The sequence below is a fragment of the Rhinoraja longicauda genome, chromosome 8 (assembly GCF_053455715.1).
Source record: "Rhinoraja longicauda isolate Sanriku21f chromosome 8, sRhiLon1.1, whole genome shotgun sequence".
NCBI classification, from domain to species: domain Eukaryota; kingdom Metazoa; phylum Chordata; class Chondrichthyes; order Rajiformes; family Arhynchobatidae; genus Rhinoraja; species Rhinoraja longicauda.
Window position 1 is genome coordinate 54,611,327 of NC_135960.1, and position 25,574 is coordinate 54,636,900.

The following is a 25,574-nucleotide window of genomic DNA, read 5'->3' on the forward strand; positions in this document are numbered from 1 at the left end:
ATGGTACAAACTGCAGGAGTAACTCAGTGGGCAAGGTGGCATCCCTGGAGAGCACAAAGAGGTGACCCTTCTTCAGTCCCTCCGTCTGAAGAAAGGTCCAGACCCGAAACATCACCAATCCATGTTCTCCAGGGATGCTGCCTGACTACCAGAAACACTCACTATATATGGAATCCTACATTTATGCAGAGTCAGATAATGGCAACCAATTTTTTGTTATAATAAATGGCTGTGAATTTTTGGGCCTTATATGAAATGAATCATATTCCACTCACACTTTTCCATAGAAAACATGGACACTGACGAGAATGCTGGACAGCTTAACCATACCACACCTAAAATGAGAAACCAAAATAAAGATAGTAAACTGTTATGATTTATTTGCATGTTTCACATGCTACATAATACCATCCTACTCAAACATGTGAACATTCTGCTAGCTGTTTATCGAGGTAAACAAATTATCAAAGATTCACCTCTTGTGCCTCCTTAAACCAGAGATTGCTTGATGACCCCAAATCTGAGACAGTTACACCAAGTGAATTGGTGGCCATAACTCAGTCATTTTAGAAGACGTATATAGTTATTGAACATTGCAATTACCAGACCAGAACCTTATTGAATCTTTAGAATGGAATGCATTGTCAATCTACAGTTGTTTCACTTGCATTACAAACCAAACCATTTATAAATGAATTTCACCACAAGAATATCCAAAACATATTGTTCACTAATGATCTACTAGGCCCTCCAGGAACAACTAACCCTAAAGATAATTATGATGCCCTTAGAAAGGCGAACAACAAGCTAGATCATGTTCAATCCTCCTGACCCCTTGTGCTTTTCTCATGGCCACGCTCATTTTTCATAGCTTCGTGGGATTGACCAACCATGCAGCCTGACGCAGCCTGCAGCGGTGGAGGATACCAACAGCGACGCTTAGCCAGGCCGACCCAGCAACCCCACCAGGACAACGGGCCTTCATCGTCAGGCCAAGAACCCTGCACTTACAACAACTGGGACTTGAAAATGGTGCAAAAACTGGTGACTCTGTATACTGTCTTGGTGTAATACTGCTCTGCACTTGTACTGTATCTGAGATGCTTATCTAAGTACTTATGTACAGTGATACTTGTACTGGACTGAATACAAAAATGAATTTCACTGTACGTCGGTACATGTGACTCTAATGGTTCAATGAACCTCAACCTCATGAAATATGCATTGAACCAATGAACCTCAACCTCAATGGTTCAATGGTACTTTGTTGTCATGTGTACCTAGGTACAATGAAATTCCTTGTTTTCATACAGTTCAGTAATAATCTTCTTATACATAGTCACAATCATTCTTAAGTACAAGAGTGTAGGAATAGTAGACAAATGTAGGCACATTTCCGGCACCATTTGTATGCTTCAAGTCCAAAGCTGTTAAAAATGTAGAGTCTTAACTTTTCTATACAAGCCCGTTGTCCTGGTGGTGGCACTGGGTTGGAGTTGCAGGGTCGGCCTGGCCAGGTTAAGTTGTTGGTGCTCCGCTGCTCCGCTGCTCTGCACCACTGCTCTGCCCCACTGCAGGCTGCAACCCATCCGCGCATTCGGCCTCTTGAAGTGGTGCCTATCTAATCGAGGCCATATCTGGTCATGTTGGCCCTCAAACGAGCCATCCCTAATCTCAAATTTCAAATTGTTTTTATTGTCATTCAAAAATAGATTTGAATGAAATTGTCGTTACCATGCAGTCATAAACAATAAACAATAAAGAGCACAAGACACACAATTACAGTTTAACACAGACAACCATCATAGTGATTCCTCCAGGCACACCCTCACTGTGATGGAAGGCAAAGAAAAGTCTTATCTCCTCCTCTGTTCTCCTCCCGTGGTCAGGCAGTCAAACTGCTGCTTCGAGGCGATCGAGGCTCCCGACTTTTGAAACCCCAGGGCCGAGCCGAGCAGGCCGATGAAGGTCCTGAGCCCCCACCGGGCAATAGACAATAGACAATAGACAATAGGTGCAGGAGTAGGCCATTCAGCCCTTCGAGCCAGCACCGCCATTCAATGCGATCATGGCTCATCACTATCAATCAGTACCCCGTTCCTGCCTTCTCCCCATACCCCCTCACTCCGCTATCCTTAAGAGCTCTATCCAGCTCTCTCTTGAAAGCATCCAACGAACTGGCCTCCACTGCCTTCTGAGGCAGAGAATTCCACACCTTCACCACCCTCTGACTGAAAAAGTTCTTCCTCATCTCCGTTCTAAATGGCCTACCCCTTATTCTCAAACTGTGGCCCCTTGTTCTGGACTCCCCCAACATTGGGAACATGTTATCTGCCTCTAATGTGTCCAATCCCCTAATTATCTTATATGTTTCAATAAGATCCCCCCTCATCCTTCTAAATTCCAGTGTATACAAGCCCAATCGCTCCAGCCTTTCAACATACGACAGTCCCGCCATTCCGGGAATTAATCTAGTGAACCTACGCTGCACGCCCTCCATAGCAAGAATATCCTTCCTCAAATTTGGAGACCAAAACTGCACACAGTACTCCAGGTGCGGTCTCACCAGGGCCCGGTACAACTGTAGAAGGACCTCTTTGCTCCTATACTCAACTCCTCTTGTTACGAAGGCCAACATTCCATTGGCTTTCTTCACTGCCTGCTGAACCTGCATGCTTCCTTTCATTGACTGATGCACTAGGACACCCAGATCTCGTTGAACTCCCCCTCCTCCTAACTTGACACCATTCAGATAATAATCTGCCTTTCTATTCTTACTTCCAAAGTGAATAACCTCACACTTATCTACATTAAACTGCATCTGCCATGTATCCGCCCACTCACACAACCTGTCCAGGTCACCCTGCAGCCGTATTGCATCTTCCTCACAATTCACACTACCCCCCAACTTAGTATCATCTGCAAATTTGCTAATGGTACTTTTAATCCCTCCGTCTAAGTCATTAATGTATATCGTAAATAGCTGGGGTCCCAGCACCGAACCTTGTGGTACCCCACTGGTCACTACCTGCCATTCCGAAAGGGACCCATTTATCCCCACTCTTTGCTTTCTGTCTGTTAACCAATTTTCTATCCATGTCAGTACCCTACCCCAATACCATGTGCCCTAATTTTGCCCACTAATCTCCTATGTGGGACCTTGTCGAAGGCTTTCTGAAAGTCGAGGTACACCACATCCACTGACTCTCCCTTGTCAATTTTCCTAGTTACATCCTCAAAAAATTCCAGTAGATTTGTCAAGCATGATTTCCCCTTCGTAAATCCATGCTGACTCGGAACGATCCCGTTACTGCTATCCAAATGCTCAGCAATTTCGTCTTTTATAATTGACTCCAGCATTTTCCCCACCACTGATGTCAGACTAACTGGTCTATAATTACCCGTTTTCTCTCTCCCTCCTTTCTTAAAAAGTGGGATAACATTTGCTATCCTCCAATCCACAGGAACTGATCCTGAATCTATAGAACATTGAAAAATGATCTCCAATGCTTCCACTATTTCTAGAGCCACCTCCTTAAGTACTCTGGGATGCAGACCATCAGGCCCTGGGGATTTATCAGCCTTCAGTCCCATCAGTCTACCCAAAACCATTTCCTGCCTAATGTGGATTTCCTTCAGTTCCTCCATCACCCTAGGTTCTCCAGCCCCTAGAACATTTGGGAGATTGTGTGTATCTTCCTCAGTGAAGACAGATCCAAAGTAACGGTTTAACTCGTCTGCCATTTCTTTGTTCCCCATAATAAATTCCCCTGCTTCTGTCTTCAAGGGACCCACATTTGCCTTGACTATTTTTTTCCTCTTCACGTACCTAAAAAAACTTTTGCTATCCTCCTTTATATTATTGGCTAGTTTACCCTCGTACCTCATCTTTTCTCCTCGTATTGCCTTTTTAGTTAACTTTTGTTGCTCTTTAAAAGAGTCCCAATCCTCTGTCTTCCCACTCTTCTTTGCTATGTTATACTTCCTCTCCTTAATTTTTATGCTGTCCCTGACTTCCCTTGTCAGCCACATGTGTCTCTTACTCCCCTTAGAGTCTTTCCACCTCTTTGGAATAAATTGATCCTGCAACCTCTGCATTATTCCCAGGAATACCTGCCATTGCTGTTCTACCGTCTTCCCTGCTAGGGCCTCCTTCCAATCAATTTTGGCCAGCTCCCGCCTCATGCCTCTGTAATCCCCTTTGCTATACTGTAATACCGACACTTCCGATTTTCCCTTCTGCCTTTCCATTTGCAGAGTAAAACTTATCATGTTGTGATCACTGCCTCCTAATGGCTCTTTTACCTCTAGTCCCCTTATCAGATCAGGATCATTACACAACACTAAATCCGCAACCGAGCCACACAGGGCGATGAAGGTCCTGCAAACGGGTCGATCAAGCCTTACGATTCGGGGCGGTCGAAGTTGCTACGGCTGGAGCTCCCGAACGGCGGTCGCCAGCCAGGGACCTGCGAGCTCCCGATGTTGCGGTCCACAGAGTCCGCGGTAAGTCCAGGTAAGATGGTGAGTCCAGGCCCCAGGCCTTCAAGGTCGATCCCAGCTGGAGGCCGCCAACTCCACGGTGTTAGGCCGTAGCGCGAACGGAGATACGACATGGAAAAAGGTCGCATCTCCGTTGAGGAGAGATTTAGAAAAAAGGTTTCCCCCACCCCCCCCACCACCCCCCACATATACACAGCTAAAAATAGGTCATACTGTAGCGACCATAGAGAGTGGTCCTGGTCGTCGAACCCTCAGATTGGCCAGCAAGGTCACGTGTGGGCGCGACCGTAGGGATTGGTCCAGAGAGCGACATCGCTGATTGGACAGCGTTGTCATGTGCGCTTTTGGCGCCCGAAAAGAGTTAGTTCGGAGACGTCTTCGAAGAAGACAGTGAGTTTTGATGGTTGTCCGTTATCTTGTTAAGAAACCTTTGTAATCGAATATTGCTGTCGCAATAAACTTCTTCAACAAAGAACAAGTTTCCGGACTCGCCATAATACATACATTTAAACGCTAACAATAGACAAAGACAGAAAAAAGACAGACAGACGGCCGGTGAGCCGCAGCCTCAAGGAGCAGCCACTTCCGGAAGGATCTCACTTGGCACTGTGCACCAGGGCGTTTCCCGCAGCCGACCACGGAGCAACCAGTGCACCACCGAGGGCACAGGAGGTAAGGTCACAGCCCGCTTACCAGCGCCATTGTTCCTGCGTCTGCCGCCATCTTGAACAAGTATGGAAGACAGAGCTGAGCCACAAGATTCTACTTGGATCTCCCCCACCATGACCTGATGGCTGCTTCACACTGTCAATAGCCTTTTCAACTGTTTTGAAATATCTTTAATAATTGGAGACATTAAAAGCAGTTCATTTATATTCAAGTAAAAAATTAAAACTGAATTTAAACTGATTTTAAACTTCTAAACAACTGTACCTCGGTACATGCCACAATAATAAATCTAAACCAGCAAGTCAGGTGACGCTATCCAACAACCCATCAATACTGTGTAGGAAGGAACCGCAGATGCTGGCTTAAACCGAAGATAGACACAAAATGCTGGAGTAACTCAGCGGGTCAGGCAGCATCTCGGGAGAGAAGGAATGGGTGACGTATCGGGTTGATACCCTTCTTCAGACTAGTCTGAAGTTTAAAGTAGTCTGAAAAAGGATTTCGACCCAAAACGTCACCCAGAAGCTGCCTGTCCCGCTGAGTGAACCCATCAACACTTCTCATTCCACATACCTCTCCCAGCTGAAATTATATCAATGCACTCAATTACACTGGCATTTTATGAAGTATTTCCTGCTGTAACTATTGTGTTTAAAAATAGGTTGAACTTTAACAATATGCAAAATAGTATAGATGTTTAATTAAAATTTTAATGACTTATTGATTTTGAACTACGGAATTTGCCTGAAACAGCAGTGGAATTCTTACTACTACCAAAACTACCAAAATTTGAAAATATAAGTATATGATATTATTTACCAGCACAAAAAGGTCACTAACTGAGGTAAAATCAAACACCATTGAAGAAAGACCAGTTGGGAAGTGAGCCAAGGCATTGCAAATGGAATTTAGCTTGACCAGTGTGAGGTGTTGTTCTTTGGTAAGTCTAACAGGACAGGACTTACATAATAGCTCTGGAGAGTGTTGCAAAACAGAGAGATATGGGAGTGCAGGTACAAGGTTCCCTAAAGATGGCGAAACTGGTGGACAGTGTGATGAACAAGGCTTTTGGCACGCTGGTCTTCATTGCCTGGGGTATTGAGTACAATGTTGGCACATCAAGATGCAGATGTACAAGTCGTTGGGGGAAACCACACTTGGAATACTGTGTGCATTTCCAGTCACCCAGCTATAGGAAGGATGTCATTAAGTTAGAAAGGGTGCTGAAAAGGTTCATCAGGATGTTACCCGGGCTTGTGGTCTTGAGTTATCGGGAGAGGTCGCATAGACTTGGACTTTATTCTTTGGAGCATAGGAGGTTGAGGGGAGACCTTATTGAGGTGTACAAGATCATGAGAGGCAAAGATAAAGTCACAGTCTTTCCCAGGGTAAAGGATTCTAAAACTTGAGAGCACAGCTTAAGGTGAGAGGAGAGAGATTTAAGGGCCTGTCCCACTTAGGCGATTTTAAGGCGACTGCCGGTGACTAGATTGTCGGCGAACGTTCGCCGGGGTGTCGCGGGCACGATCGTGAGGAGTCTTCAAAGAATCGTAGCGGATCTCGGCGCGTCACTGAAAATTTTTCCAGATAGAAATTTCTCAGCGACAGCTGGCTTGTCGCCAGGTATCGTAGCTTATTACGGGCGCTGTCGCAAGCTGTCCCCAGGTTTGCTAGGTTGTCGCAGATGCATTTAGAAGCACGTAATATTAAATTAAGTAAAGTCATTTGAAGATACCATAAAATACTTGTGTTGAACCAATTTATTTACTGTCAGGATATTTGACAGGTAGATTGGAGGCGACAGTTTGACGGTCAGGTAAGCGTGGGAATTTCACGATGTTTATGGGCAGCAGCGATTACTTTTAAAGTAGGCTCCCAACTCAGATATGCAACCCAGAAACCAGATATGCATCTCCCGTACATTTTCAAAGAATCCCCACAATCCGCACAAAAATCCATTTAACCATGTTTTAAATTAAATTTCTTTATACTGCTATTAGTAAACTGGGAGTCAATCCAGTTTATGCCTTGTTACCGTGAAGCTTGGTTTTCAAGTAACCAGGGCAAGATGTTATATTTCAAAACTCTCAAGTAATTACAGACTTGTCAGTGATTTCAGCAAAAATTAAGACGTCGGAGAAGCATTGATAAGTGTGGGAATTTTGCGATGTTTCCGAAGACGATGTATTCTCTTAGCCAGGTGCAAGTTTCACAAAAAAAGTTACTTGTATCGACCTGACTCGGCATTGTTGTGGTCATTGTCGTAGGGTAAAAGAAAATTTTGGCGATCTGCTACGACTTTGACTGTCGCCGTCAATTGCTTAGAAAATCGCCTTACAGGCCCTTAAAGAGAGACCTCAGGAGCAACAGAAGCCAGTCCATATCTGAAATGAGCTTCCAGAGGAAGCTATAAAAGCAGATGCAGTTACAACGGGCGGCACGGTGGTGCAGCGGTAGAGTTGCTGCTTTACAGCGCTTGCGGCGCCGGAGACCCGGGGTCGATCCTGACTATGGGTGACGTCTGTACGGGGTTTGTACATTCTCCCCGCGACCGCGTGGGTTTTCTCCAAGATCGGTTTCCTCCCAAATTCCAAAGACGTACAGGTTCATAGGTTAATTGGTTTGGTATAAGTATAATGGTATGGTCGGTGCTGGCATGGTGGGCTGAAGGGCCTGTTTCCACGCTGTATCTCTAAACTAAACTAAACTAAACTAAATAACATTTGGACAGATATCTGGATAGGAACCAAATGCAGGCAAAAAGAAAGCTTAAAAAAAATTGTTTATTTTAGTTTAGTTTAATTTACTTTGGTTTAGTTTAGGAAATACAGCATGAAACAGACCCTTAGGCGCACAAAGTCCATGCTGACCAATAACCACCTGTCTAGTTCTACCCTACACACTGGGGACAATTCACAGAAGCTCGTTAACCTACAAACCTGCACGTCTTTGGAATGTGGGAGGAAACCGGAGCACCCGGAAAAACCCACAGGGGAGAACGTACAAACTCCGCACAGAAAGCTCCCATAGTCAAGACCAAGGACTCTGGCATTGTAAGGCTGCAACACTACCGCTGCGCCACTGTGCCACCCTTATACACTAATGTATTCAATTAAAACATCTGACACTACAAATTTATCAGCAATCAATCAAGAAAATATCCTTCATAGCTGAGAATTCCCTGCCCACAGCATATATATTAAGACATATTTGGTTTTTAGACATTTTCAAAATATAACCATTTGGCGACATATTAGCAGTCATATATTTGTTTTGTTTCGCAGTCCATTTATCTAGACAATTCACAATGTTGTATGCATGCTTCCTGAACGCATCTCTGTGAAATACTAAACATCAAGGTCCATAATTTGTAGCTATTTCTTGATTTATTTTCAACAATCTAACAAGTTGTAGTTTGCTTATTGAGCTTACAGCAGAGCATTGAGCGCAGTGGGACACCACTCAAACATTCATTGAACCTGGTACAATTAAAATTCTAACAAACGTGTAGGAAGGAACTGCAGATGCTGGTTTGCACCAAAGATAGACACAAAATGCTGGTGTAACTCAGTAGGGCAGGAAGCATCTCTGGAGAGAAAGAATGGGTGACATTTCAGGTCAAGACCCTTCTTCAGATTCAAATTCTAACAAAATTGGATTCAAAACGTCCAGCTCTCTCTGCACCCGAGACGCCAGACAACCACACTGCCTTGGGCTTGGTCGCTCTGGGCTTCCACACCACGGAGATCTCAGTGTCGACTCAGGTGGCTTAGTCCAGAGATACTGCCCCCAAAACACTCCTAACACCCCCCGATAGGAAGCAAAGTTGGGGGCTGGAGCTCAACCTTGGCTCAAAACCGTGAAGAATTTTAGGCAGATTCAATACAGGCTAGATACTGTTGCTCTGATATTTACACCAGACGGAATGTCGGATTCATTAATTTCTCAAATTGGATCCTCATTGCTTTTATCAGAAGTATTCAAGGAGATGATGAACACATACTTAATCTGTTAGTAACCAAAGGGTTGAATTATTTCTCAGCAATTTCAAAGCTTTCAGAATATGCTTGCACAAGATGCACATTTACTTTGGATTGTTAAATTCTCTGACCAGCATTTGGAATGACTTCTACTATCTATTCTTTTTCAAATTAAAAGTGAATTTGGTATTTAGACACAAAATGCTGGAGTAACTCAGTGGGTCAGGCAGCATCTCTGGAGAGAAGGAATAGGTGACGTTTCGAGTTCCGATTTCTTTTATTTCTTTTCTCCGGAGATGTTGCATGACCGCCGAGTTACTCCAGCATTTTGTGTCTATCTTTGGTATAAACCAGCATCTGCAGTTCCTTCCTACACACGAGTTTGATATTTATTGTACTTTAACAAAGTTGTGCATTGAAACCATGAAAAATATGTAAAACAATTCCTGGATCATACTTATGCTTTTTTTAAAAACTAATATGAATCACAAATGAACAAGATATGAAAACCAACCTCTTCATCATCCTCGCTGAAGCGGGCTCCTCTGGGATTTTTATTTATAGCTTGGGCAACGCCAATGATCTCCCCATCACTGTTTTGAATTGGCATGCACAGCAGGGATTTTGTCTTGTATCCTGTCAGTTTATCAATTTCATCTCGGAAGCGACGGTCCTAAGAAAGAAAATATAATATATTGGTTATCGCATTCTAGTTTCAGCAATGTAAACAATTGATCAGCTATTAGTGAAATAAAAAACATCAAAACAAATAATGAAAGAACTTTCTCCAATGTGTAAACCTAACCTATATGTGCATAAGCACGGTTTAGAGGGATATAGGCCAAATGCGGGCAGGTGGGACTAGAGCTAAATGGGGCATCTTGGTTGGCATGGGCAAGTTGGACCAAAAGGCCTGTTTCTGTGCTATATGACTCAATGACTATGACTCTAACTGCTTGCATTCACTGAACAAATGCAGTCTGTAAAGTCTAATAAAATATCTCAATCAGAATGTCAGATTTCAAGTCTGAAGAAGAGTCCTGGCCCAAAACGTCACTTATCCACCTTCTCCAGAGATGCTGCCTGACTCGCTGGGTTACTCCAGCACTTTGTGTCTTTGTCTGATTAAAATATTCCTTTAGCCTAAGCCTGTTTAAATATTTAAAACTTATTTTGAAACAAATGATCTGAATTTTTGGACATGGTGTGGAAGGGGAGTGCATGACATGTGTTAATAGATAAGCCCATAATGTTGAATAGGCAATCACCATTCATCTGAATGTCCACCTGTTCTGGATACTTGCAATGTTTATCCGTATTTATTACAGCGCTAAAGTAGCAATTTAAACTCAAACTGTATGGTCAGGTTGCTCAAATTAAGTTGGAGTATATTTCAGATATCACGATCCCCTTCTCTGCTCCTGGATAAGAGAGCAATAGCAATCAAACCAAATACTTACTACTGATCGATACAACACTACAGATATTTGTAAAACAGATGAAAACCATTTGCAGAAACGTTATGCTAACTGGGCAAGAAGATTACAGATGAAGTATAGTGCAGGTTTAGTTTAGTTTAGTTTAGTTTATTGTCACATGTACCAAGGTAGAGTGAAAAGCTTTTTGTTACATGCTACCAATCAGCGGAAAGACCATACATGATTACAATTGAGCCGTCCACAGTGTACAAATACAAGAGAAAGGGAATAACGTTTAGTATAAGATAAAGACCAGTAAAATCTGATTAAAAATTGTCCAAGGGTCTTTTATGAGGTAGATGGTAGCTCATGACCACTCTCTAGTGTTGGCACGATGGTTCAGTTGCCTGATAACAGCTGGAAAGAAACTGTCTCTGAATCTGGAGTTAGGGAGGTAAATGTGATGTTATTCATTTGAGAAGGAAGACTAGAGAAATTTAATATTTTAAAATCGGGAATAACTATTAAAAGTGGATATTCAGAACAAATTATGGATCAAGTAGTCCCTGGACTATTTGCTGCTTACTAACCTGAAAATGGCACATTCCCTCTTAGTTAATTGTTCCTCAGTCCATGACAATACATTACTCAAATTACTACGATTTCTTATCTTGTACAGTCATCTTTTATGTCTTCTTTTTCTTGGGATGTCCCTTGAGATCAAGGCTGACTTGCTCCCACTCATGTTCCAAGGTGACTGATGGGGTCAATTTGGGACCCATAGGGTTTATCCCAGATATGTAAGAGTCAAAGGATGTGAGGAGAGAGGTGTTGAGGCAGAGAATTGATCTGGTTGAATGACAGAGCTGGCTCAAGAGGCCAATTAACCTACACCTCCTCCTCTTTCTTATGTTTCTTAAATCAATTTCTACTCACTTATAGTACAACAAAATGATGCATCGATAGCTTGGACAAACATTTTAGCTGCTTGAGTTACTTCAAGGTATTGTTTAAAATGTTTCAATGCTTTCATTTTGCTTTACATCTTAGTGCCAAGGGAATTGTTGGCCCAGTTCGAGCCCAGAAGTCCCTGTCAACTGGAATGACAGACACAGCAGTGAGATAATTAGGTCTGCCGTCGTATTACATGATTCGGTGATAATGGAGATAAGTTACTGATAATTAGGCAAGAACAGATGCTGCAGGTTAGACTACGAATTTACAAGATTAAACCACAAATAGTAATATCATATAGAAATTTTTTCCTGGAAAGCCCCTGTCCTTTTATCTCGTCCCTTCCCATTGTCCAGGTACCCAAAGAGTCTTTCCTTATGAAGGAGTGATTCACTGGAACATTTTTCCAAACGGTACATGTGACAAGAATAAACTAAAATAAACAAAAATGCACACATTTATTCAGCATTTTAATATCTGCCCCACCAAAAAGAGACAAAATGCTGGAGTAATTCAACAGGTCAGGCAGTATCTCTGGAGAAAAAAGAATAGGTGACATTTTGGGTCTAATATATTATTTACGGAGTACTATGTTTACATATTCTGTTCTGCTGCAAGTAGGAATTTCATCTGGGACATATGACAATAAAACACTCTTGACTCTTGACCCTTGATTATCATGATCCCCCATGTCATTCTCTGGGGATTCCCACTGTTGGGTAACAGGAAAAACATTGAACTGTTGATACAACTTTTTGCAAAAGGCTCTGCTGAGACTTAAGTGTACTGAGGAACTCGATTTTATCCACCCATCTTGTGCCAACACCCATTCACAGGTGGAATTCTCAACCAATGTATTTTAGTTTAGAGATACAGGTCCTTCGGCCCACCGTGTCCGCGCCGTCCAGCGATCCCCGCACATTAACACTATCCTGTACCCACTAGTGACAATTGTTTACATTTACCAAGCCAATTAACCTACATGGAGTGTCTTTGGAGTGTGGGAGGAAACCGAAGATCTCGGAGAAAACCCACGCAGGTCACGGGAGAACGTACAAACACCGTACAGACAGCATCCGTAGTCGGGATCGAACCTGGGTCTCCGGCGCTGCATTCGCTGTAAGGCAGCGACTCTACCTCTGTGCCACAGTGCCACCCAATTTCAGGCCGTGAGACCTGGAAATCTGCCCATTAAATCAAATTCAAGTTTGTTTCAAATAATATGAAAAAGAGAGATTAGTCCTCTAACAGTAATATACTAATGGAATGAGGAAGAGAAAATTAGGACACAGTCAACAGTCTATAACATTCAGCTTAATAACATATTTTGGGAGTTATCAATAGTTGTTTATGAAAATCTTCAATTCTTTTCTGCGAAAATCTCAAGGGTTAATGAGGCATTTTTCTCAGTTACTTTTCCTCAAGCTAACTAATGACACTTTACAAAGTAATTTCATCTCATTAACAAAGGCACACCATTTAGCATTTTTAGTTTAAGTATGTTAGAACACGGTAGTATTATCCATCAGGGCATTATTAAATAATTTAATGTTTTATTTTAATCCTTAAACCTTTACTTCATTATTGCTACACCAACATTAAGATAAAATGTGTATTATATTACTCAGTTGTGTGTTAAAACTGCAGCAGAAATAATTGTCTTTACAATTTACACCTTTGTCAATCTCCGCCTTTTTTTTTAGGTATGTAAAGAGGAAAAAAATAGTCAAGGCAAATGTGGGTCCCTTGAAGACAAAAGCAGGGGAATTTATTATGAGGAACAAGGAAATGGCAGACGAGTTGAACCGGTACTTTGGATCTGTCTTCACTAAGGAAGATACAACGGAGATGAGGAAAAACTTTTTCAGTCAGAGAGTTGTGAATCTGTGGAATTCTCTGCCTCAGAGGGCAGTGGAGGCCAATTCTCTGAATGCATTCAAGAAAGAGCTAGATAGAGCTCTTAAGGATAGCGGAGTCAGGGGGTATTGGGAGAAGGCAAGAACGGGATTGAGAATGATCAGCCATGATCACATTGAATGGCGGCGGTGCTGGCTCAAAGGGCCGAATGGCCTACTCCTGCACCTATTGTCTATTGTCTATTCAAAATACCCAATGACTTGGCCCCCATAGCTGTCTGTAGCAAAGAATTCTACAGATTCACCACCCCTGACAAAAGAAATTCCTTCTCATCTCCTTTCTAAAGGTATGCCCAGTAACTTCAGCTTTGGTGTCACTAGAGCCGTGTAGAGTAAAGTGGACAAAACTTGACTACTTTTATATTCCAAAACCGTTGAATAAAGTCAAATGTTCCTATCTGCTCTGCCATTTCCATCAACTGTTCCACTTCCAACAGCATTTCCCCATATAATCATAGGAGATGCAACCCCTGTCCTTTTATCTCTTTCCTTCCCACTGTCCACGGACCCAAACAGTCTTTCCTGATGAAGGAGTGATTGACTGGAACATTTTTCAACATTAACAATATGATCAGACAAAGCAAACGCAAATGAGCGACCATGTTGCAAATACTGAATTCTACAACTTCAGGTAACTGGCTTTGTCTGTTTCTATCAGAGCTGTCTCTTTCTACCTCAGGTTATACTAGTGTGATACTAGCTCAGTTTTTCTTCTTTTATCAGCACAGCCCAACATTTACATTCCTTTGTTATTGTTTTTTGTCTTTCCAATTTCTCTCGCTTTCTCTGTTTCTAACTCATTAACACATTGATCAGATGATGTCTACAACTGATCCTTATGTCAACCCTGGCATCACCTTATTAGGGATATTCCCTTTGTCCTATCCACCTCTCTGCCTTCCTCTGCATCTTACACAAAATTGGTATCTCTCTTCCTCAGTCCTGACAATGGGTTAGATTGACACGTTAACTCTATTTCTCTTTCCACAGATGTTGCCTGATCTGCTAAGAGCTGCCAGAATTTTCTGTTTCTTAATTTGACAAAACTGGGGCATGTTGATCTATAAAGAGAGACTGAAGAGATTGAGCCTAACCTTATTGAAGTTAAGAACAGAAACAAGTGATAGTATTGAAATGTGTAAGATTGTGAAGGCGATTGACAAAGTAGATGTTCCCCAAGTGAGGTTATCTGTAAGCAGGCGTATAATTTTTGACTAAGATGTCACTAGTTAGGAGTTAGATGAGAAGGAATCTCCTCTCTCAGAGGATCATGAATCTTTGGAATTCTTTACATCACAGAGCTGTGGAAAAGGAGTCAATGAAACTATTCAAAGTAGAGATTGGTGATATTAAGGTCATTTGAAACTCATTGTAAGCTAAAAATGTAGGAGCAAGTGTATACCCAGCTGCATGCCTTGAGCATTGTTTACTTTGAAAACCTGTTAAGATAAAGTAATGATTTGATTTTATAGTAACTGATTTACTAGAATAATCCCAGAAATGACTTGGTTAATATATGATGAGCATTTGACGGCATTGGGTCTGTAGTCACTGGAGTTAGAAGGATAAGGAGGGACCTCATTCAAACTTACCGAATAGTAAAAGGCCTGGACAGAGTGAATGTGGAGAGGATGTTTCCACTAGGGGGAGAGTCTAAGAACAGAGGCCATGAGGAGATGAGGAGGAATTTCTTTAGTCAGAAGGTGGTGTATCTGTGGAATTCATTGCCACAGCCGACTGTGGAGGCCAAGTCAATGGATATTTTTTAAGTGCAGATTGACAGATTCTTAATTAGTAAGGGTGTCAGGGGTTATGGGGAGAAGGCAGGAGAATGGGGTTGAGAGGGACAGATAGATCAGCCATGATTGAATGGTGGAGTAGACTTGATGGGCCGAATGGCCTAATTCTGCTCCGAGAACTTATGAACTTCTGATTTTATGACCCTTTGGATTTGAACTAGAAATGACTACTATTCTATTCCATTATATGGAATAATTCCAGAATAATTCCAGAATCTGCAATTCTGGCTGCAACACTTTTGTGTAACTTATTAAATCAGACAATGTAATCTGTTGCACATTGTGAATGGGAATTCGTGGAGCCTGCCAGATCAAGGGAAAACACTGGCAACACCCCTGCCAACACATTTACTTAATGCATTGAAAATTCAAGATTTCATATCATCTCTGTGACTGTAGAACAGTCAATGTCAAAGGTAAAGATTGGTATCTAAAGCTAATGTGTAGAACTTCGACAGAGAGTAATGTAAGTGAGTTGTTATTTATGCTGAAAACAAACAAACTCCTTTCTAATTAAGGCGCAGCCAATTACGGGTAGCGGTGTACATTTTCCACGATCACCTATTCATGTTCCACAATAATTCATCTCACTACTATTATTCACCATATATCTGGTATTTTAGCAGATCCGTACTTTTAATGGCCAAATGCTTGCAGCCAACAACAAAACAAGCACAGTCGCAGAGAACAAGATGAATTGCAGTGGGAACCAACAATTAAAATATTGTCAGGGAGCTAAAAAGATTTTTATGAAGCAAATAGAAAGGATGGGGCTAGATGTTGCAGTACCTCTAAATTAGTACTGAACCGAAGTGACAGGAATTGAAAATAATGTGTAGGAATATAACTGCAGATGCTGGTTTAAATCAAAGGTAGACACAAAATGCTGGAGTAACTCAGCGGGTCAGGCAGCATCTCAGGACAGAAGGAATGGGTGGCGTTTCGGGTCGAGACCTTTCTCCAGACTGATGAAGGGTCTCGACCCGAAACGTCACCCATTCCTTCTCTCCTGAGATGCTGCCTGACCCACTGAGTTACTGCAGCATTTTGTGTCTACCTTCGGAATTGAAAATAATGTTTTTATGACTAGAGTAAGATCAAATTCTCTCTTGGAATTAGATCACTTTGTGGTGCCCCAGTGTCAGACAAGCTTCATGGGAAGAGATGGGTAATATTAACTGGGTTAGGTACACACAGATCTGTCTGAATGCCTTGCTAGAGCTTCCCCTTACTCCAAATAATCCATTGCCTACGGGCTGACCTTTGCAAGTGGGAAAACCAATCATGACCTTGCCAACAGAAAGGTCATCCCCTAAAACATTAAGAAGTAGAAACAAAGAACTGCAGAAGCTTTTTTACAAAAAATGACGCAAAATGCTGAAGTAACTTAACGGGTCAGACAGCATCTCTAGAGAACATAGATAGGTGACATTTCTGGTCAGGACCCTTCTTCAGGCTGAAGGTCAGCTGAACCATTAACTCTGTTTTTTTTTAGCCAAAGAAGCTACCTAACCTGCTGAATACTTCCATAATTTTCATAAATTGCACCCCTTCCATAAGCCCTCCTGAGTGCCTAATGCACTCACACTCTATGATGGGTTCGACGACTCTATACAATAGTAGCAAGTAGCAATTCAGATGCAAAAAAAACTCACTGGACCATTGAAACTAGTGTAGGACAGAACTGTAGATGTACTGGTTTACACTGAAGATAGACACAAAATGCTGGAGTAACTCAGCAGATCTGGCAACATCTCTGGAGAAAAGGAAAAGGTGACTTTTCAGGTCGAGACCTTATAGACTGCTTTACGTAGAGGAAGAAGACTTGCTATTTGCATCTGAATCTGAAATTTGCATCTGAATACTCGATTTTTGAACCTATTCCAGAATGGCGGGACTGTCATATGTTGAAAGACTGGAGCGGCTAGGCTTGTATACACTGGAATTTAGAAGGATGAGAGGGGATCTTATCGAAACATATAAGATTATTAAGGGGTTGGACACGTTAGAGGCAGGAAACATGTTCCCAATGTTGGGGGAGTCCAGAACAAGGGGCCACAGTTTAAGAATAAGGGGTAGGCCATTTAGAACGGAGATGAGGAAAAACATTTTTAGTCAGAGAGTCGTAAATCTGTGGAATTCACTGCCTCAGAAGGCAGTGGAGGCCAATTCTCTGAATGCATTCAAGAGAGAGCTAGATAGAGCTCTTAAGGATAGCGGAGTCAGGGGGTATGGGGAGAAGGCAGGAACGGGGTACTGATTGAGAATGATCAGCCATGATCACATTGAATGGTGGTGCTGGCTCGAAGGGCCGAATGGTCTACTCCTGCACCTATTGCCTATTGTCTATTGTCTATCTCCTTTTTCCTCATCAATTCCTAATTTTTCACCATTTAGAAAATATTCTAATGCTTTTCAGTCCTTTCTGATGACCTTTCTGTATTATCATATCATATTATATCATATATATACAGCCGGAAACAGGCCTTTTCGGCCCTCCAAGTCCGTGCCGCCCAGTGATCCCCGTACATTAACACTATCCTACACCCACTAGGGACAATTTTTACATTTTACATTTACCCAGCCAATTAACCTACATACCTGTACGTCTTTGGAGTGTGGGAGGAAACCGAAGATCTCGGAGAAAACCCACGCTGGTCACGGGGAGAACGTACAAACTCCTTACAGTGCAGCACCCGTAGTCAGGATCGAACCTGAGTCTCCGGCGCTGCATTCGCTGTAAAGCAGCAACTCTACCGCTGCGCTATCGTGCCGCCCTTGAATCCAGTTGCATTCACAAAATGTTTATGCTCCTTTGGCACCCGTCCTATTGATCTCAATTTACTGTTCCTCCTGACTTTTTGTTATCTGCAAAATTTATATTCCATTGATCATTCTGCATCCAAATTATTTTTAAAAATATGTGGTTGATTTTGCAGAGCAATCTTTAGAAAACATTTCTTGTCACATGTTGCCTTTTTGACCCAGCCATTTTTGAATATAATTAAGTTAGATACAAAATGCTGGAGTAACTCAGCATCTCTGGAGAAAAAGAATAGGTGTCGTTTTGGGACGAGACGTTTCTTCAAACTGAGAGTTAGGGCAGAGGGAAACTGGGAAAAGGTACATGGCCAAGGCGCCCACACTAGTCCATTGTTGGTTGTGGAGGAGGAGATAATGAGAGGATACAAATTGTAAAACTAGCAGAGCAGGGTGACTGGGTTGGGGGAGGGACAAAGAGAGATGAAATGCAAAGGTTACTTGAAATTAAAGAAATCAATATTTCTTCATTGTATGGACACTAATTATTGGAAATAATTTTAATGTGGAATCATATCGAGTATCTTTTGGAGTGTTATGGAGATTCCTTTGTCTATATTACTGCCAACATAATTTATTGGAATAATGATATATGACTGTGCTATAACCATGCCATGCTATCTCTCTCTGATCATCTCATATTTGCTCAGGGTACATTTAGTCACATTTTAATCATATTTACTGATGCTTTATTCTTAATGAAAGTTCTTGTTAACTTCCCAACAATTGCCCTCGAGTTTATTAGTTCTTCTTTCACATGTTCTTAAATAATAGTGATGTTCGGTAATTGTCAGGTCAGACAGGACAATTCCTGAATCAAGGATTCATTATAGGACAAATTACAATGTGAATAAATATGTTATGAATTTATAATAAGCCATTTGGCAAACCAATTCCACCCCATTATTTATTAAAAATCCAATTAATAAATCAAGAGATGCTATAATATTAGAAATGAAAATAGTATTTACTGTCTGGAAATCTGTCATTTTCAAAATTTCAGGGGAAAAAACTTGAATAATTGAGTGGTTTTTAAAATGCAGGTACTCCCTGACTTATGTAATAGGCGACTGAGTGGGTTAGCATGTGATGAGCGCTTGACAGCACTGGGCCTCTACCCGCTGCAGTTTAGAAGGTTGAGGGGGGACCTCATTGAAACTTACAGAATAATGAAAGGCATAGATAGAGTGGATGTGGAAAGGATGTTTCCACTGGTGGGAGAGTCTAGGGCCAGAGGTCATGGCCTCAGAATTAAAGGACATTCTTTTGGAAAGGAGGTGAAGAGGAATTTCTTTAGTCAGAGGGTAATTAATCTGTGCTACATTAAGCTACAGAGGGCTGTGGAGGCCAAGTCGGTGGATATTTTTAAGGCAGTGGTAGACAAATTGTTGATTAGAATGGTTGTCAAGGGTTATGGGGAGAAGGCAGGAAAATGGGATTAGGAGGTAGAGATCAAGAAGGGTCGACCCAAAAAGTCACCCATTCCTGTCCTGCTGAGTTACTCCAGCTTTTTGTGTCTATCTTAACCATGATTGAATGTTGGAGTACACCCAATGGGCCAAATGGCCTAATTCTACTCCTATAACTTGTGAACTTGCGACTTATGTAAACTCGCACTTACGTAACCGATTCTTTATCCCACTGCTTTATTTCCGGGTTGTGCACTACGGCCATTGGATGTGGCAGCTTCCTCAAGCCAGTCAGCTGTTCTCGTGGATGCTCCCACATGGTCTCTGCGTGGGAGTTACCACATGGTCTTCCGACTTACATAACATCTGACTTACACAAGGGTCCACGGGCCATAATCCTGACGTAATACGGGGGGCATCTGTATACTTATTACCAATTACTGAGATGTGTAATGAGAGCCCCTCTATTACCTCCCCTGACCTTTCATTTACACCTTCCCTTCTCCCCCTGGCTATTAATTACTAGGGCTTTGGAAGTACTGCAGATTCAGTTCCTGTTTACCAACTAGTATCCTTCTTTCATCTTCATCTGTCAGTATTGGTTCACCAAGTTAGTCATCCTGTGGTATGAGGTTCAGAACATCACAATGCATGTCACTGTTTAAATGTATTTATCATTTCTCCTGAATACCGTGGCAGTCTGACATTCTGCTGTGAATGTTTATGCACTTATCCTTTATTTTTCTTCTGTACCTCACCTTCAGTTTTGGTTTTATTTAATTCTAAATGCATAAATTGCAAGGCACTATGAACGGGTAAACACACAAGATCTAGGTTTAGTTTTATTATTCTCATGTGTACTCGGGGTCAGTGAAAAGCTTTGTTTTGAATGCTGTTTAGTTCACTTTAGTTTAGTTTCATTTAGATTTGTTTAGAGATACAGCATGGAAACTGATCAGATAATGCTTTAAATAAATGTATTCAAGCCAACCCTAAGTACAATCGGTAGAGCAAAGGGGGAGGATACAGGATGCAGAATATAGTTCTTAGCATTGTCGCACTGTTCCATAGATCTCCAGACTCCTTCACCCTCACTTACACAACAATTGTATACAGGTTTTTCAGAAAAGTAGTGATGTATACGTTATTAAAATGCAAAATGAGCTGGAGCTCAGGGCCAGATCGTGGTCTGCAGTGGCTCATGTTTCCATAGGCAAGCATTAGCCAAGTCCTCCTCACAGCTCAGCTTGTCTCAGTCTTCCACGCCCATGCAATGAAACAATAGACAATAGACAATAGGTGCAGGAATAGGCCATTCAGCCCTTCGAGCCAGCACCGCCATTCAATGCGATCATGGCTGATCACTCTCAATCAGTACCCCGTTCCTGCCTTCTCCCCATACCCCCTCACTCCGCTATCCTGAAGAGCTCTATCCAGCTCTCTCTTGAAAGCATCCAACGAACTGGCCTCCACTGCCTTCTGAGGCAGAGAATTCCACACCTTCACCACTCTGACTGAAAAAGTTCTTCCTCATCTCCGTTCTAAATGGCCTACCCCTTATTCTTAAACTGTGGCCCCTTGTTCTGGACTCCCCCAATATTGGGAACATGTTTCCTGCCTCTAATGTGTCCAATCCCCTAATTATCTTATATGTTTCAATAAGATCCCCCCTCATCCTTCTAAATTCCAGTGTATACAAGCCCAATCGCTCCAGCCTTTCAACATACGACAGTCCCGCCATTCCGGGAATTAACCTAGTGAACCTAGTGAAACGTTGAAGTCAGTGATGAAGTGGTGGTCGGATACTGACACCTATGACCTCCCGCTCCACTGCTGGCTTCGCCGTTAGCTGCCCTTTGTTTTGCTGTGGCCATTGAATTACAACTCTTTTATTTCCAAAAATAAACTTTATTGAGAATTTAAAAATATATACAAAACAAGAACTGTGCAAACTCTTCAGACATTTCCAGGTCTATAGGTTCGTTCGTGTCATATTTAGTAGTGTTTGCAACTACCTAAACCAAGCACCCTTGCAACTCTTGTGGCCTCCTGGGGCGATATCCCTTCTCTTATTTGATGGGTGTCCCCACCGGACTGCCCTGAATTATAACTGGCGCACAGGATGGCTGTGGAAGGAAGGCACTGGTGGCATGATACCAGATATTAACCTGCATTATCAGCTGCTAACGTTCACATATCAGTTGTGTCATGTGGGAATCAAAGCCATTTGGGCTCACTATAATTGGGGGGTTTTTGTGTTAAAAGGGAATATAATGAAGTCATCCCTTTTTGCCCCTGTTGTAAAGTTGGATAATGTTGCCAATATCAAGATTAGCGGCCTATGAGGAACCAGACAATCTTCTTCTGCGACCATTCACCATGTCATCTCTCGTTCCAATGTAGAGAATACTTCAGTGCTTAGTCACTAACATAGAGGATCCTCGGAAAGGAATTGCAGGGGTTTCCTCTCATTGCAGTCAAAGGTCTTGGCTCAGGCAGAACATTCCCATTTTGTGAGATGTATGTAGTTACTTTAGCAGCCCTTGGCAAAGAGAGGCTTGTCGTCGGATTTGAGTTGTGGCAGATTTCAGAGTCAGTCCTCGTAGTGAAGAATTGACATCTCGCAGGTTGGTCATCATTGATGTGTCTTCTTATCAGTTTGTCCCACTTTGCTTGCAGCTTCTCATTGTCCGTCACACCTGATGCCAATACGACCCTAGTGCGGAAGGAGGAGCTTTGTGGAGAAGCCGAGATGCCAGCAGAAATGTACTTCACACTACAGTATTTGTTCACAGTTGTTTGTCATAAACATCTATAGAAAACAGCCAAGACATGTAGAATTGAAGTAATTATCCAGTTCTAGGGTTGTGGTGGAGATGTAGATTTTAAGCTACATAACAACATGTTCATCTGGGCAAGGTTAAGGGGGACCATAAGCTGGAAGGTGGAGATATCAGTGAGAAGAACAGCCATCAGCTTGGAGTTAAAGCTTCACTGGTGTCATAAGGTGCCTGCTCTGCATATTTCTTGCACTTGTCAGGGACTTGCACAAACCCCATTACCACTTTGCTTCAGAAGTACATGCTTGTGCCACACATGCCATTTGGAGTCTATTAGAATCGATAAAGCCAATGCTATCTTGCCTGATTCGTTTCTTTCCCAGAAGGAGACAAAATCACTTTTGTCCAGCTCTCAAAGCTGAAATTTCCTGAGCTGAGAAAGGATAAAAAAAATGGATGCAGCCTTTGATGCATCTAATCACAAGATAATTGCAGCCTGGCAAGATCACGTTTTGCTGGTATTTGATCATCATGCTTTGTAACGTAGGCTGTTTCAGGTCAGGACCCTTCCTCAGACTTCTATCCACATAGAAGAGGTTGACTGTCAACAATAACTGTTCCATTCTATGAACTGCACCCTTACAACCATAGAATAACACTTCACACACATGGAGGTCCCTGATCCAAATCAAAAATCAAAAATATTGCCAGTCGTTTCCATGTCCAATTGTTAACCCAGTTTAAATTAATACGAGTAAAGACACAAAGTGCTGGAATAACTCATTGAGTCAGGCGGCATCTCTGCAGAGCATGGATAGCTGACATTTTGGGTCAGGACTCTGCTTGAGACTGATTGTGGGGGGGAGAAGAAAGCTGGAAGATAGGAGAGGCAGGACAAAGCCTGGCAAGTGATAGGTGGATATAGGTGAAGGGAGTGGGGATTGATAGGCAGATGATTGGACAAAGGCCAGAGATGTAAGACAGAGGAAGCAATATAGGTGCATGAGGATGGGGAAGGGGATAAATGTGTGCAGGTCCAGGTGGGGCTTAGGGAAGAGAAGGGGTACCAAAAGGTGAGGGGGAGAAGGGGGGATGGGGGTTGTAGGTTAATTACCTAAAATTAGAAAGATCAATATTGATACCGTTAGATTGCAAGTTACTCAAACAGAATATGAGGTGCTGTTTCTCCAATTTGTGTGTGGCTTCACTCTGATAACAGAGGAGATCCAGGACAGAGAGGTCAGTTTGGGAATGGGAAGAAGAGTTAACATGGTTAGCAGCCGGGAGATCCAGTAGATCTTGGTAGATCGAGCGCAAGTGTTCAACGAAACAGTTACCTAGTCTATGCTTGGTCTCGCCAATGTACAGGAGACCACACCGGGAACCCCGGATGCAATAGATGAGGTTAGAAGAGATGCACATGAACCTCGGTCTTATCTGGTATATATATTAATACACATAGGCAGTATCAAAACCAATTCTCTAGAACACACCACATCAGTTTAACATCAGATCCAGATCTGACCAGAAACAAGCACAAACATAATGGGCAGAATGGCCTCCTTCAATGCGGCAAATGCATGTTATTCTATGAATCTGACACTGGAGATACATTACCATTTCCTCATCACAATGAAGTGCAGCACAATTTACAATAAAACCCAACATAACACCATTGTTTCAGTCTTAATTTAAAAAAGGCTAGCTGTTCTTCATAGCAATAACTGCAATTTTATTTATAAATTTTTTGTTTGCTTTAAGCAAAGTCCCATATTTCCCAAGTTAAGCAAGAAATAATTGACCAATCACTTTTTTTAAATGTACCATTATTAATATTCAATAAATGTCTCTCTGTTACTTTGATGAATAACTGTAAATATAAGATTCAGGAATCATACAAAAATATTTATAACGGTTATTAGCTATTAACAAAAATGTTATCATTAATTATTATTTCAATTTGTTGTGAAGTAAATAATTCAGTTATTATGCCTTTAATAATGTTTTAAAAGGTATCTCTGCTCCAACTCATTGAATAAACCATGATACGCGATATCACAAAATATTTGTTATCCAAACGCACTGATAAATTCTGTTTCATTTAATACAGAAACACATTTGTTTCAGTATTTCTGTTTCATAGATTGAGGTTATATTAAAGTCATCAATGGTTGTATTCAAAGGCTTTTAGTAAATTAATTGAGCAGATAAAACCTTATGTAGAAGAGTTTTTTTGACAATAGTTCTTTAAAAGATAAATGGTTTTAATAATGTTTATTCCTTCTGGAGGCATTTAAGCAACATTTTCCTGTTTATTAACCACAATTCCAGTGATGTTATCCCTTGTGCTGAGCCAATCTTTGCACATAACGTCAGATGCTTCAACAGAGATGATTAACCCCTCTGGAAATACTCAGACAACAGAATCTTGTTATAATTTTGTGCAAATACATTCAGATCAGCTTGTTGAATTTTGTTCATTCATTCTTTAACATGTTTTCCTCTTTTTCTCATTTTACATAGTTCCTTTTAGCCAACAAAATACGAGTGTGCATTCAACTTATTCTAAATTTTCTGCGATGCTACCCAGTTCACATAATTGAGCTTTACACAAAGGAATCCAACCCGTTTTCATCTGCAACACATCCTTCTGGTGAACATACTGTAATCACTACACATGAACTGATTCATACTTCCAACTTTTTCCAACACCAAGATGCTGTGATATCTGATTTGAATAAGTTGGAGAGGCCAATGTTTGAACAGAAAGATAATAATTCATCAACTGTTGTCAATAAACAGATTAAATTATGATTTATGAAGCCTTAGCATAACTTCACAGCTTCCTTTAGACTTACTGGTGCCTGCATGAAACCTTCCATGCTGGTGTTGAATGTCTCAGAAAATTGGACCTTAAATAGTTGTTACATTTCCGATTTTGTTGTGGGGCTCTTTACTACCATGATAAAATAAATTTCTGGCCTGCAATGAATTTGTGCCTCTCACCAACACATTAGAGGAAAGGAAGGCTCTTTAATATTTTAACATGCACACATTTGTGATTTTGTTTATTTCTCTCTATCTCATAAATATGGAATGTGCAACTTTATATTCGCATAGAGCTTCCGTCGGGAGCTTGCTTGTTTAGCTTTGCTGAATCATGAGGGACAGATTAAAATTGGGTTGTCAAGGGGATCTTTGTTCATGCTGTCAAGTGTAAAGTATACAATTTTTACAAAATAGTAATATTGGCTATGTCCTGTGGAGATATTAATGGACTGAACTATCCTGCTGTTCCCAATATACAAGATAGATTGAAGATTACC

The 25,574-nt window shown here is 41.6% G+C and overlaps 1 protein-coding gene across 2 annotated transcripts in view; it reads right to left on the reverse strand.

The window, feature by feature from the left end:
* Positions 1–25,574, reverse strand: part of pde11a (phosphodiesterase 11a) — a 160,359-nt gene that overhangs the window by 121,761 nt on the left and 13,024 nt on the right. For both annotated transcript variants that reach the window (XM_078403998.1, XM_078403999.1), the window contains exon 2: positions 9,667–9,825. In XM_078403998.1, coding sequence (XP_078260124.1) covers positions 9,667–9,825 — 159 coding nt within the window. The remainder of the gene's footprint in view (positions 1–9,666; positions 9,826–25,574) is intronic.